Source organism: Acomys minous (assembly GCF_964271855.1).
Source record: "Acomys minous genome assembly, chromosome: 2".
Classification (NCBI taxonomy): Eukaryota; Metazoa; Chordata; class Mammalia; order Rodentia; family Muridae; genus Acomys; species Acomys minous.
The window spans coordinates 51,433,846-51,447,413 of record NC_140484.1 but is presented as its reverse complement, the minus strand read 5'-3'; the positions used below and the strand labels follow the sequence as shown (position 1 = coordinate 51,447,413).

Below are 13,568 nucleotides of genomic sequence, written 5' to 3'. Positions count from 1 at the left end.
CCCACCTTGCAGACATCGATGAGTGCAGAGAACTGAACCAGAGAGGGCTACTGTGCAAGAGCGAGAGGTGCGTCAACACCAGTGGCTCCTTCCGCTGTGTCTGCAAAGCTGGCTTCACCCGCAGCCGCCCTCATGGGGCCTGTGTGCCTCAGCGCCGCCGCTGACGCTGTCTTGGCCCCCATGTCAGTGATCATTGAGGGATTTTTCCACTAGTAGTGGAGACAAGTACATCCCTGCTCCTGTCCAAATGAGAGCATGGACCCACACGGATCCTCTGGGGCCCACAGATCTCCTTCCTGCACCCCAACACCCAAGGGTGCTCCTGTCTGCAGAGCGCTGTCTGCTTTCCTCCCTGAGGATGATTCCTAGAAAATGCAAGTCAGATCTGCCCCTTTAATTTACTCTCGGCTTTCAAAGCAAATTGGTATTAACATCCAAAGCAAGTTGGGACAGCAGCACCAAAGTGTACTGCTTGGGTGGGTTAGGCCGAGCTGGAACCCAGGATGTGAAATAGAATTTATTGTGGCTCTGATTATGTACACTAGATGTGCCTGGCCTGCTCACCAGGCTCCCATGGTTTGTACAATAAATACATCCACCGGGCCTGCTCTCCAACAGTTGGAAATGCCCAGGGGGGGGGGGGGAATTGGGGATGGGGTTGTCAGTCCAGCTTCCGGGCTCCCAGCTTCATGGGCCCCTTGGTGGCCTTTTTCTCTGCCCTCTTGGCTTCCATTTCTCTTCTCCGTTCCTCACGCTTTTTCCGTGCCAGCTCTGCCTTCACCTGTCCTGGATCATGAAGGAAACGATGACTCAGCTGACCGGTCTCAGCTCTCTGTCCTCACACCTGCCCTACTTAGGCCCCTGTCAGCCCCTCATGGGAAACACTCACTGCTCTCAGCCTCCAAGCCTTCCCAGCTGTCTTCACCCCAGGAGTCTGGGTCTGGCCTGGGCTGAGAAGGAAAGAGCAGGCTATAGTGGGGGCTGACGCCCAGCAGCACTCCACCCTAAGATGTGCTCTTAATGGGCCACTACCTGAGTGCCAGGACGAAGAGACAGGGCAGCGAAGGGGTCACCCTTGTCACTGGTGGGCTCTGTCCCACCCCAGTTATACTCGCTAGCTAGCCGGGTGCCTTCTGGGGTTGGCTCCACAGAGCTGGGCTCTTGCCAGCCCTGGTCCCAGGAGCCATCAGCTTCCCAGCTGCTCCAGTCTGATTCCAGAGATTTTCGGTCTGGGTGGCTGACCTGAGTGAACAATGGGAGACAGGTAGGCTGGTAGAGTGAGGAGCCAAACGGTGCTCCGCATATACACGGTGCTCCATATATAAATAGTGCTCCGCATATACCCCTGCCCGACCCAGCCCACCTGTCCAGCTCGGCTCCCTGGGCTCTTGGCACTCCAGTCATCCTGCTGTGCCAACGCAGATTCAGCTTCTTGCTGCCAGGTAAGGAGAAAGGCATGACCAGAAATATTCTCAACTCCCAAGAGCCCTCCTAGCCGTGGCTCAGCACTTAGGGTTTTTGTTTGTTTGTTGTTCTTTGTTTTGACCTACCAGCCCTCTCCTTTCTGACCCAGCTCTTGGGGACCCTGGAGTTGAACAGGGGCTCAGTGGCTGTTGCTGACCTATCATGAGCAGTCTGGGAAGCTCACCTACCTGGGTCCATGCAGCTGAGGGCAGGCCCAACTCTAATCTGTGTGTGTCTCTGAAGGATGGCCTGTGGCCTCGAACTGGGATTCCCTGGTGAGGCCTCCTCAGCCCTGCTCACCTCCAGGCTGCCCCAGTCCTCATCGTCCCATCTGTCAGCAGGGCTGCTGTCCTCTGCTGTGTCCTTGTCTTCTTCCTGGGTCTCCCAGTGGCCTGAGGTTGCTGGGGTAGCCGGGGCAGGGGCTGGAACAGGATTTCCTAGAGAACAGAGAGTCTGGGCTCTCAGGGTAGATGTGGCTGAGACAGGCCCCAAGGCCACATGCCTTATGTCCCTGTTACTACATCAGGAGAGCCTGACATAACAGCTCCCAGGCCTGAAGCACTGATGCAGTGAGCCCGGGACACTCACCCTCTGGCACTGGTTTCTGGGGCACAGTGGTCTCGGACGGCATAGGTGTGGGGTGTGCACGGATCAGCTTGGAGGTGAGTGAGGACACCCCAGTCACAGCCCAGCCTGCCCAGCTGGCTGCAGCTCCTCCTGTTCCAGGGCTGGATGCTGCATGGACATCCTTCTCTGGACAGTGAGAGACAGGCAGGGATGGGCTTTGTGGCGAGATAACAGAAGGGCCAGCTCTGCAACACAGTGATCACAGCAAAGCCTCCCCTCCTAGGCCCAGTCCTCCATCTATGGACATCCATGGCCACTTGCTGAGGGTTTCCCAGCTCTCAGATGCTCCATGGGGTGGGATATACCAGGGGACACTAAAGGACACAGCAAAGGGAAAGAAACACACGTGTGGGTCACTCACCTACTTCTGCCAGCTGGGTAGGATCCTCTGACACAGACTCCAATTTGGATAGGAAGCTTCGAACGGTCTTAAAGGCCTATGGATGAGCAAGAGGCCAAGCTGGATGCTCCAGCATTCCCAAGGGATTGCCAGGCCTCTGGGAGACTAAATATCTGGAGCCGAGCTCCCGGGTCTGCCCTGGCTGGGCCTTACCTGGTCTCGCACAGACTTCTCAGGGTCCACAGTAAGGCCACAGAGCACAGGCAAGATCTTGTGGGCACAGTCATCCATCGAGTAGAGATTGTGTGTGGCAGCAAAGCCCAGGACACCCGCGACCCGAGATGGTGCAAACGGGTCCTTAGTAGCCCGGCTGAAGGCAGAGGTGAGGACCCTGTGTCTAGTCTAGAGCGGCATGAGCAGGGAAAGGACGCATGAATATACAGCATCAACAGGGTGCCCACAACGCCTTATTCCCGACAGGGGACACCCACTGCACCCAAGATCTGAAGTTGTGAGCTTATCACCCACAATTCAGAGAAGAGAATTCAATAAAATAAGACATGTAACTGCCCTAAAAAAAAAAAAAAAAAAAAAAAAAAGACCTGGAGAGATGGCTCAGAGGTTAAGAGCACTGACTGCTCTTCCAGAGGTCCTGAGTTCAGTTCCCAGCAACCACATGGTGGCTCACAACCATCTATAATGAGATCTGGTACCCTCTTCTGGAATGAAGGCACATGTGTAGGCTGAACATTGTATACATAATAAATAAATACATCTTAAAGCTGGGCGTGGTGGCACACACCTTTAATCCCAGCACTTGGAAGGAAGAGGCAGGTGGATCACTGTGAGTTCGAGGCCAGCCTGGTCTACAAAGCAAGTCCAGGACAGCCCAGGCTATACAGAGAGACCCTGTCTCAAAAAACCAAAAAGAAAAAGAAAAAGAAAGAAAGAAAAAAAAGGAGAAAAAAAAACCCAAAAACAGAAAAAAAAAGCAAGAGAATTTACAAATATGGACCTAGGCTTCTCCTGGACTATAAGGTTCCACACTGCCCCAAGGTGTATGGCCAGAGCAGCTAGCCTGAAGCTGGGTGTGTGCCTCCCTTCTTCCCCACTGCTGACCCTAGTCAGTCAGTCATTTGTGGGGGTGTTTTTTGGGGGGGTTGTTTATTTGGGGGGGTTGTTTTTGTTTTTGTTTTTTTGGTTTTTCGAGACAGTGTTTCTCTGTATGTAGCCTGGCTGTCCTGGACTCTCTTTATAGACCAGGCTGGCCTTGAACTCACAGTGATCTGCCTGCCTCTGCCTTCTGAGTGCTGGGACTAAAAATGTGCATTCTTGTTAACTGTCCAGACTTGACAGGAGTTTATTAGTGATGTGTGAAGACTTGGGAGTCACATAGAGAGGGGTTCTGAATCCATATCTAACCCCTACTGCCTGGGTGGTCTACAGCTGACCCCACCTCAAGGAGCCCGGGCATTAGGCCTGCTGGTGCTCAGGGGCAGAGTCTCTGGGACAAGGACCCAACTACATAGCTGTCGCCTTCCACAGCTCTCCTGACACTCACACCAGCACTGAGGTAGGAGCCGATCTTCCCCAAGCAGACTGTGGTGTTGCAGCGGATGGGACCCTGGTCATCTTTGGCTTGCAGCCTTGCAAAGTGCTTCATCAGCTCCATATTGAGGTTGGCCTCATTCAGCTTTGGGGCCAAAAGCAGCATGGACTGTAAAATAGAAGGGACAGAGGGTACTGTGAGCAGGGGCAGGAATGGACTCCTGGGGCCGGCGGTGGTGGCGCACGCCTTTAATCACAGCACCCGGGGACAGAGGCAGGAGTATCTCTGTGAGTTCAAGGCCAACTTGGTCTACATAGTGAGTTCCAAGACAACCAGAGCTACATAAAGAGACCTTATCTTTAAAAAGCCAAGGAGGCGGGTACAGAGGCAGGAAGCAGGAGGGAGCTGCTCTTCCTCACCAGATCATGCTTTCTTGTACAAACCAGGAACACCCATTCAGGGATGGCTGGGCCCTGTTACATAAACCAGAAGTAAGATAAAGCCCACATTGTGCCCACCAGCCAATCTGACCTAGACAAGTCCTCATTTTGAGCTTTCCTCTTCCTAGATGACCCCAGGCTGTGACAATAAAATAAACCAGCACAGGATTTTCTCTTGCCACTACCCCTGACCCTAAGGAGTTCTGACACCCTGAGTTCTTCTACACTTCTAAAATCCACGACCTGGCTGACTGCTCTTTTCACTGAGATCCGGATGGTCAGAACCCTCAAAGTGCACGCCTTTTCAGTTCTCTCACTGCACGGCTCACAGGCCCATGCTGTTTGGAGCCACAGTGCAGTGAGGCTGGGTCCTGCCCCAGAGCCACAGAGCTCAGGAGTGAGGCTGGGTCCTGCCCCAGAGCCGCAGAGCTCAGGAGTGAGGCTGGGTCCTGCCCCAGAGCCGCAGAGCTCAGGAGTGAGGCTTTAGGAGTAACTGGTCCAGAGAGCTCTGGCCCCTCCAGCGGGTAAATCCACTGTTGGGCTCATAACTTGATGGGCTGTTGGGAGGTGATGGAAGCTATATACGTGAACCTAGTTCAAGGCAATGGATCCTTGGGGACACACCCTTGGAAGTTATCACTTGGCCTAGCCCCTCCTCTCTGTCTTTCTGTCTATCGGGGGTGAGGAAAGCACCCTGCTTCTCTTCATGGCCAGTGGGGGAGCTAGGTCATTGAGGCATGTGCCAGAATGTCCTAGCTCCCCACGAGCCCAGATGCAACACCAAGTGACCACGGACTGAAGGCCCTGAAACTGACCCCAAAATGACAGATCTCTGCTCTTCAGGTCATTTCAGGTGTTGTCACAGTGGCAGTAGAGCTGAGGGCACAGTCCCCTTGGATGCAGCCTAACCCTGACTTTTTCCCTGGACTTCACACACACATAAACACTGACCAGCTCCACCTCCACCTCACAGCAACACAGCTACCCAAACTGCAGCCCAGCTCTCCCCACAGCCTTTGCTCCTTAGTCCTTTCAGGACACTTGACCTTCAGATGCTCCAGTCTCTCAGATTAGAAGCCTCAGAACCACCCTCAAGTCCCAGAAAACCCTGTGGGCTCCACTTCAGAATGGCCCATGCCCCAGGCGCTGCCATCACGCCCAGCGCTGCAGCAGCCCTAACAGCACTCCTCTCCCACCCCGGCCTGACGGTCAGGGCTCACAAGAGTACAAGTCAGACCCTACATCGCCCAACCAAGCACAGCTTCAGCCTCACGTCCAGTGAGTGTCCAGGTGCCTGCACGCGGACCAGGCCCCAGCTTCCTTACCCACTCCCTGTCAGCATGTAAAACCCTCTTTTCTGCACCTTCATTACTAGAGACGTCCAGCACCAGAGCCTTGACGAGTGCCGATCCTTCCATGAGGAGCTGCTTTCTTCCAGGTCACCCAGCAGACTAGATCAAAGCAGTTCCCCCTCTCCATCTGCTCCCTTTTTTGAGGCAGTCTCTTTATGTAGCCCAGGCTGGCCTTGAACTTATGATCCCTCTGACTCTGCCTGCTTTGCACTGGGATTACAAACATAAGCTTCAACACTGGGCTAAAGCAGTCTTTTTGAGACAAGGTCTAAAACAGCCTATGTAGATCAGGCTGGCCTAGGACTCACAGCCATCCTCCTGCCTGTGCCTCCTGAGTGCTCGTATTACATGTATGTGCCTCCAAGCTGTGCAGACAGGTGCTCCTACACTTAAAGTTACAAGCCCTCCTTTCTACACTCCCCTTTCACTTTCTGATGAAATACACATCTTCACATCTTCTGTTTATTGCCTGCTGAGCTTCATTTTCTGTCCAGTATATGGCCAGGCAGGCACTGGGAGCTGCTCAGTGTCACCTGAAAGTTCCCCCCAAGTCCCTCCCACTTTCAGAGCTGCACCCGGGGATTGGATTGGCAGCATGCATACACGTGGGCCCTCCCACCACACCCTTAGGCTCAAACCAACCAAGGCCTATGTTCCAGAGAGAACCACCTCCCAGTTTGGGGAGACTTTCTCCCGAGGGGTAGCCACTCTGGGCCTGGCTGCACCCACCTTGACTGTCTGCTCCCGGATGGCGGGGTTGGTGTCCAGGAAGCCATGCACAACATGAGGGAAGATCTGGGTGTTGACTGTGGGCTCATCGAGGTACTGGATGAACTGCTCCATCTGTGGCCCGGGGTTGGGCATGAGAAGATAGTGGCACCCCACCAAAGTCTCAGGGCCACTTTGGCTTTGGCTGCTCCAGTGCAGACACTGGCCACTAGGTAGCCTCCTGAGCCCAGCTCATGTATGCGTCCTCAGAAGGGACAAGCATTTGACAGCTGGACAGGAATTGGTCCCTGGTACCTGGGAGTCACTAGTTCTCTGGCTAATAAGGACCCTTTAACTTGGAAGCCAACAGTGTGTTGCTCCAGCTGTCCTGGGCTGACAACAGAAACTGTGTCCTACTCTAGAGGACTTAAGCAACTGAGTCTGCAGCATCCCAAGGCTGCAAGGAGCCCTGGGACCTGTTCCACCTCCTGAGAGCTTTCCTGGCCCTTCACCTGCATGATGCTCATGGTAGGGGTGTCTAGAGTCCCTGTGTAGCCAATGCACAGGCTCTGGCCACCTGCTAAGGCTAGGGGTGATGGGAGCCAGAATAGGGTGTGGGTGGAGGCCCTGGGCAGAAACGGGATGAGGCATCTACCTGCTGGAGGAGGCGGATGCGCATGGCACGGTCAGTGGATGAGAACATCTTCACCACCACGGGGATGATCTTCTGCTGGTACTCTTCAGCACTGAGGAATTTTCCCACCTGAGGAAAGAGGAGAAAAAGGGCTTAGCCACACCCACAGGGCTAAGGCCACACTGACAGGGCTTGAGCTCCCTGCCGGCCTCCCAGGTTAGGAATGAGTTGATGGTGGAGGAAGCCTTTCCCCAGCAGGCCCTTGGGCACACTCTGCCCAGGCAACTCTATTTGCACCTTCCTCCATGTTGTAAGAGGCTGCTGAGAACTCAGCACCCCTCCCTATAAAGTGGCACCTAATCGCCACATGCACACAGAATTCTGTCTGCAATTTCTGAGGGTTCCAATTAAGTAGAATTTGATGATCCCGTTAGACTCTTTCAGCGAGTCCCCTCAGGGGTAAAGACTCTCCTGGGATGGGGAGGAGTAAGCACTGGCTAGCTGGAGTTGAAGGCAGAGGGGAGGATCTAGCCCCTGAAGTCAGAGAGCTGAGCGCCTCCCAGAGGAAAGTTAAGAGTGGGGTGCAAGTATTTTCCTGGGACTTGGAGAAATGAAGGAAAGACTCTGAAGAAAAGGATCTGTGAGCAAAAGAATCAGAAGCTCAGGGACCGTCCTTCCCTAGGGCAACAAGTCCCGTAGCCTCCCTGCTCTGGTCAGGTGGCCCTTGCTTGCTATCATGAGGGCACTGGGTTTGAATCTACCCCGAAAGTGCTTTTCACCCAGGGCTGTATCCACCCAGGTCTCTGGATCCCACCGCTCCCAGCCCCACTTACCTTGAAGAGAGGTGTGAGGACCACAGCCCCAGCGTTGCCAAACTCAAAGGCAGTCAGCAGCTGGGGCAGCACCTTGTGCCGACAGAAGTCTTCGGGAAAGGAGTCTAGACTCTTGCTCAGCTCCTGGAAGAACTTCTGCTTCTCAGCTGGCTCTTTGATCTGGGGGAGCACAGACAGGGATGGGGGGGAACAGCCACATCATGCACATCTGGACTTGGATGAGGGCAGGGACCACCCCAGCCTGAAGGAGCAGGAGCAATGCTGTGGAGGTCTGCTCTGCATTTAGAGGCTGATCGTGGGCAGACTCTTCACCTATAAGATGGCATGAGAACTCTCCAAGGGCTCCGCCAGAAAATGTGCACAGAAGCTGTCTGTCTGTGTGTCTGACTCTCCACACGTGACACAAGCGCTAAGGGGTATCTAGGGCTGGAGGCCAGCCTAGGCAACACAGTGAGTTCAAGGCTAACCCAGGCGATATAGTTAAACCCAGTGCCTGGCCCACAGCCAGAGACTTCTAGTGACCGTCCTTGCTATCCCTGTCACTTCACCTGTAAGGTGATCAACCACCGAAGATTAAACCCTTCCCCTTCAGGCACCTATGTGAGGAAACCGGAGCTCAAGGCAGGAACGATCTCACTGGGCCCTCAGCCCTGGCCCAGTTGCACATGGGAGGGAGTATCTGCAGAGCCACAGAAAAAGCCAGGGAACAGGCACAGGCTGCCAGCAGACCTGGGCCAAGCCAGGCTAAGCAGCCCGTTACTCTAACACCCTCACCCAGAGGCTGTAATACCCACAACAAAAATTTCCTGAGCATAGATTGATAACTAAAAACAGGCAGTATCCTTTTTTCCCCCCAAGACAAGGTTTCTCTGTGTAGCCTTGACTGTCCTAGACTCACAGCGATCCACCTGCCTCTGCCTCCCAAGTGCTGGGATTAAAGGCATGAGCCACCATGCCTAGCTCACAGACAGTATCTTAAATCCCCTCCCCACAGCTTTATGAGGTAGGAGAGCATGGTCTAACATTTACCAACAAGTAAGGGAACACAGACCAAAAGGGACTTGTTTAAAGACATACAGCGAAGAAGTGACAGCACACCTCTGTAACCATGCCTACTTCAGAACAATGCTGCCATCTCCCCATTTACAAAAGATGATGAGGCCTTGCCTCTGGAAGAAGAAAACAAATGTATGGGTGCTCATACCCTATGCCCCTGTGCCCTCTCTTACCACCACCCTCAGGAGCAGCCTGGCCCAGAAGCAGTGACCTTGGCTAAGGTGAGGAATGCACAGCAGCTTGGAACTGCCTAGTCCAGTGTGGGAAGCAAGCTCTGACCCAGCACAAGGAAGAAACAAGTAAGGTCCAGAGACCAAAGCGCAGCCACAGCCACCCTTCCAGAGAGTCACGGAGGGCTCTCCTCACAGTGTACCCAACATAAAGACTACTTCCTAGTACCTAACTCCCACATTCTCCTGGGGGTTTAGCCAGAAACAGCCCATTTTCTACAGGGCACATTTTCAAGGGACAGGTAGCCTGGCAGAGTCAGCCATGTGGAGAGAACTCCATGTAACAACATCCCCGCTGCCCCCACATTGGCCAGGAGATATCCGGGTTCAGCAATTCCAGCTGCTTCCTAAAGATACAGAGCCTTGGTACTTGCAGGCCTGCTTAATCACGTCTTTAATCCCAGCACTAGATAGAGGCATGAGATCTCTGTGAATTCAAGGCCAGCCTGGTCTACAGGACAGCCAGCACTACATAGTGAAACCCTGCCTCCAAAAAAGAAAAGATACCAGCCTTCATTGTTGCTGCACCCAACTCTGCACTCTGCTCCTTTGAGGTCTGTCAGCTCCTGCCCAGATCCTGACTCTGTGTTCCCTACATCTCGCTGGGACAGAGCAGAGCCACAGAGGTGAAGAAAGGGTGCCCCCTTCCCACCTGTTCCTCTCTCTCTCCAGGACCACTTCCCTGATGGTCCTTCCAGATGGCCCCCATCCTGAGTCTTTCAGGACCTAGTACAATTCTCTGAGGGGACACTGGTCACCTTCCTTCCAGGACTTAACTCAGGGAGCACAGGTTTCCTCATTAACATTTCCAGTCTCTCTCCTGTAATGAGAGTTCCCAAGGGTGGGGACCTGTTTACTCCTTGATGGGTCCTTAAGGAAAGGTCTGACTTTCCTTCCTCCCCAGCACTTTGGGTGTCACTCATGAGGAACAGAGCAGCAATGCAGATATGGAGTTCCTGGTAGGTGTGGGGTTGCTGCAGTGACAGGGGTAGTCATTAAGCACCTGCTGTGTGCTCAAGTCTACACAGCAGCCATCCCTGTCTGCCTTCACCATGTGTGGATTCAACAACCAGAGGGCAAAAATATCTTGAGAGAAAGCACTGTCTGTACCACACACATACAAGCTACAGATTACTTTTCCTTTCCTTTTCTTTTTTTTGGGGGGGGGGTTTGTTTTGGTTTGGTTTGGTTTGGTTTTTCGAGACAGGGTTTCTCTGTGTGTATCCTTGGTTGTCCTGGACTTGCTTTGTAGACCAGGCTGGCCTCAAACTCACAGCGATCCACCTGCCTCTGCCTTCCAAGTGCTGGGATTAAAGGTATATACCACCACCGCCCAGGTCAGGCTACTTTCTCTTGCCCAAATTTGCCCGAACATCATAGTTTAGTAACTATTTACACAGCACATATAGCATATAAGGTGCTACAGATAATTTAAATAATACAGAAGGGGGTGGAGAAATAGCTTAGTGGGTAAAAGTACTTGCTATGTAAACGTGAAGAACTGGGTTCGAATCTCTAGCATCTCATGCAAAAAGCTGGGCCTAGCCGCACACACCTGTAAGCCCAGTGCTACAGAGGTGGAGCAGAAAGATCACTGGGAAAGAATGAACCCAGCCTGAGTGATGGGGCCCGGTAACAAGGGATAGAGCAGGATGACTGATGTCCTCCTCTGGTCCCTCACATTTGCATACAGGCATGTCCAGACATGCATACATACAACACACACACATACACACACGTATATACATAAGATTATGGAAGGACATAATTACATGCAAATTCTATGCCATTTTATTGGGGATTGGAACACCTGCCAGTTCTCAGGAGTACTGGAGCCAGTTCACCAGAGTGCTGGTTAGTTTTTTAGTATCTGGGAAGAGGGAACCTCGACTGAGAAAATGCCCCCATCAGATTGCCTGTAAGGGACATTTTCATGACTAACGACTGGTGTGGAGGGCCCGGTCCACTGTGGGCAGTGCCACTCTTGGGCAAGTGGTTTGGTTGTATGGAAAAACAAACTGAAGCACGCCAGCGAGCAGCACTCTCCCTTGGCCTCTCCCGCCTGCGCCCCTGCCGACTTCCCCGCACAGGGCTGTGACCCTGTGAGCCAAATGAGCCAAATGAACACTTTCAGCACTGAACTGCTTTTGGCAAACTACAACACCCACAGACACCGAGGAGGTCTGTGCCTCGAACTCACAGGCTCTGCCCCGGGCTCCCGAGAAGGAGGCGCCATGATCTCTGCTGAACTCCAAACATGGAAAGTCACAGGTGAGAAGAGGCAACGCCGGGGTTTGCACCCAAAGGGCGGAACTCACTGCCCATGCCTGGCTCCACACAACCCAAGTGTGTGAGACGCCAAAACCCAGGCGAGAGCCCCTGGCAAGGGAATCCAGCGTAGACTGGGGGCTCACCTGAATCTCTTCCAGGAAGAGGTTGGTCTCCACAAAGCGGTTGCTCATGAAGCCACCAGGCGCCCGGCAGTTCTGCAGGAAGCGGGCTGGGTTGGGGCGTACTTTGGGGTTAGCGCCCACCAGCTCACAGTAATGGGTCACCAGGGATTTGGGGATCTGTAGGAGAAGGCTCCATGTCAAAGAAAGAGTGGCGGTGGGCGACAAGGAAGAAGGGGCCTGGGACAGACGAGGACGGCAAGGGCTGGACACTTACCTTCCCAGGGTTGCGCAGGGCAGCCGCCCGAGGTAGAGACCCATTGAAAACTTCCCAGATGAGGCAGCCCAAGCGCCACATATCTGCTGACCTGTGGCAGTAACCCAGAGCTGTTCAGGGATCCCCAACATATATTAGTGCTGCCTCCAACCTGCTTTAGGTACCCTGCACCCATGCATCACAGCCTGGCTGTGTGTGTCCCCGCACTGACCCCTCAGCCCCACAGTTTGCTTCATTAGCCCAATTTAACAAAGACGCTAAAGCTCCGAGAAGCACAGACGCCTGCTTCCAACACACAAATTCAGAAGCACTAGATTATGTCCCTCTTGAACTACCCCCTTCTGAAGTCCTCCCTGGTCCCTTTCCCAGGCAGGTAGCAAGGGTTAGGAGTTTCCAGGCTAGTCAAGGGGTCCCAAGGCTGCAGGAGCGTCCAGGGCAGGACAGATCAAGGCCCAACCACCTCAGGCACCCACCACTTCTCTTTGACAGCTCGGCTGCTATTATCAGCCAACTCCGGGGGATCATACTGCTCGAGTTCAGGGATCCCCTTGCTGGGTGGTCCCCCACCGTTGCCCTGTGCTGAGTACATGTAGTCCAGACCCCCAAGTTTCCACTCGCCAGCCCTGTCCACAAACACAGCGGCCATGCAGACATTGTTGTGGATGAGGTTGCAATCGTTGACCAGGAAGCTGAGGGCTTTCACTATCTGGTGTAACCCCCATGACAGCTCCTGTTCCTTCAGGCCACCTGCTTCTGCTCGTGCCTTGAGGTAGGCTCCCAGTGGGGTCACAGCCTCCGTGACGATGTGGAGGCACTTTTCTGTCTGGGTAAGGAAAAGGGCATTAGGGCACGGTTCCAGAGGAGGAAGGGAAGAAAAGGGACAAGACGGGGTTGTGGAGAAGATACCAAATCAGGGTGCTGAAGCACTTGGGTACAAAGTGAGGACCAGAGGATGTAAGATGGACAGATGGAGAGACAGGTACCTCCAACCCATCGATATAGGCCAAGATGTTGGGGTGCCGGAGAGTTTTGAGGCGTTTGAAGGCAGCTTTGGCCACCTGGGTCTGCTCTTCAGCTCCGGGTTTCACATCATACAGAAAGATGGACACGGCGCTGCCTGTGGCCTGGTGGAGGACACAGCATCGTGAGAGGCGCGGGCCAGGTGACCAACCAGCCAGGGCTTCACCAGCTCCGAGTCCGTCTCCAGAGCAGCAGGGAAGGGACTCCAGCCAGTCTTGGCCCAGGACAGCCTTTAAGGATCCGGCCAGGCCCACGTGACCCCCGTCCTGTTCGCTTGTCCGTCCCTCGGACCTTCCGCCCGCCACGTCGTCACTGCTCGCCCCGCTCCCCAGCCCGTTGCCGGGAGCCTCAGTCGCCGCCACGTCAGGCCCAGAGCGACGCAGCAGGGCCCCGCATAGAGACTAGGAAAGGCCGAAGTCGGCCGCGGCCTGCGGAGCAGCGCTGTACCTCACCTTTTTGCGGCCTCGGTGCAGGACCCAGGGCCCGGGCAGGCCATCTTCGGGGGGCTCAGGGCTCAGCTCGAACGGGAAGTCCCGGACCGGGTCCCGGGCAAAGAACCACATCGTCGCCGCCGCCACGGGCTCGGGGAGCCTCCACTCCGGGTCCTCCGGCCGCCCGAGCCGGGGCGGGGCGGGGCGGGGGCGGAGC

At 54.4% G+C, this 13,568-nt stretch overlaps 2 protein-coding genes across 3 annotated transcripts in view; one reads left to right on the top strand and one right to left on the bottom strand.

Moving 5' to 3' along the window:
* LTBP3 (latent transforming growth factor beta binding protein 3) overlaps positions 1-603 on the top strand; it is a 15,999-nt gene extending 15,396 nt beyond the window's left edge. For both annotated transcript variants that reach the window (XM_084800569.1, XM_084800568.1), the window contains exon 27: positions 13-603. In XM_084800569.1, the coding sequence (XP_084656695.1) occupies positions 13-164 (152 nt within the window). In that variant the 3' untranslated portion in view covers positions 165-603. The remainder of the gene's footprint in view (positions 1-12) is intronic.
* SCYL1 (SCY1 like pseudokinase 1) lies at positions 505-13,568 on the bottom strand. Its single transcript, XM_084800587.1, has 17 exons — positions 13,373-13,568; positions 12,884-13,024; positions 12,374-12,723; positions 11,901-11,991; positions 11,648-11,803; positions 7,948-8,106; positions 7,136-7,243; positions 6,502-6,615; positions 3,993-4,148; positions 2,645-2,833; positions 2,453-2,528; positions 2,053-2,217; positions 1,765-1,901; positions 1,364-1,435; positions 1,033-1,242; positions 890-950; positions 505-786 (listed from the first exon to the last, which is right to left on the bottom strand). The coding sequence occupies exons 1-17, from the start codon at positions 13,481-13,483 to the stop codon at positions 662-664; spliced, it is 2,421 nt and encodes an 806-aa protein (XP_084656713.1). The 5' UTR covers positions 13,484-13,568; the 3' UTR covers positions 505-661.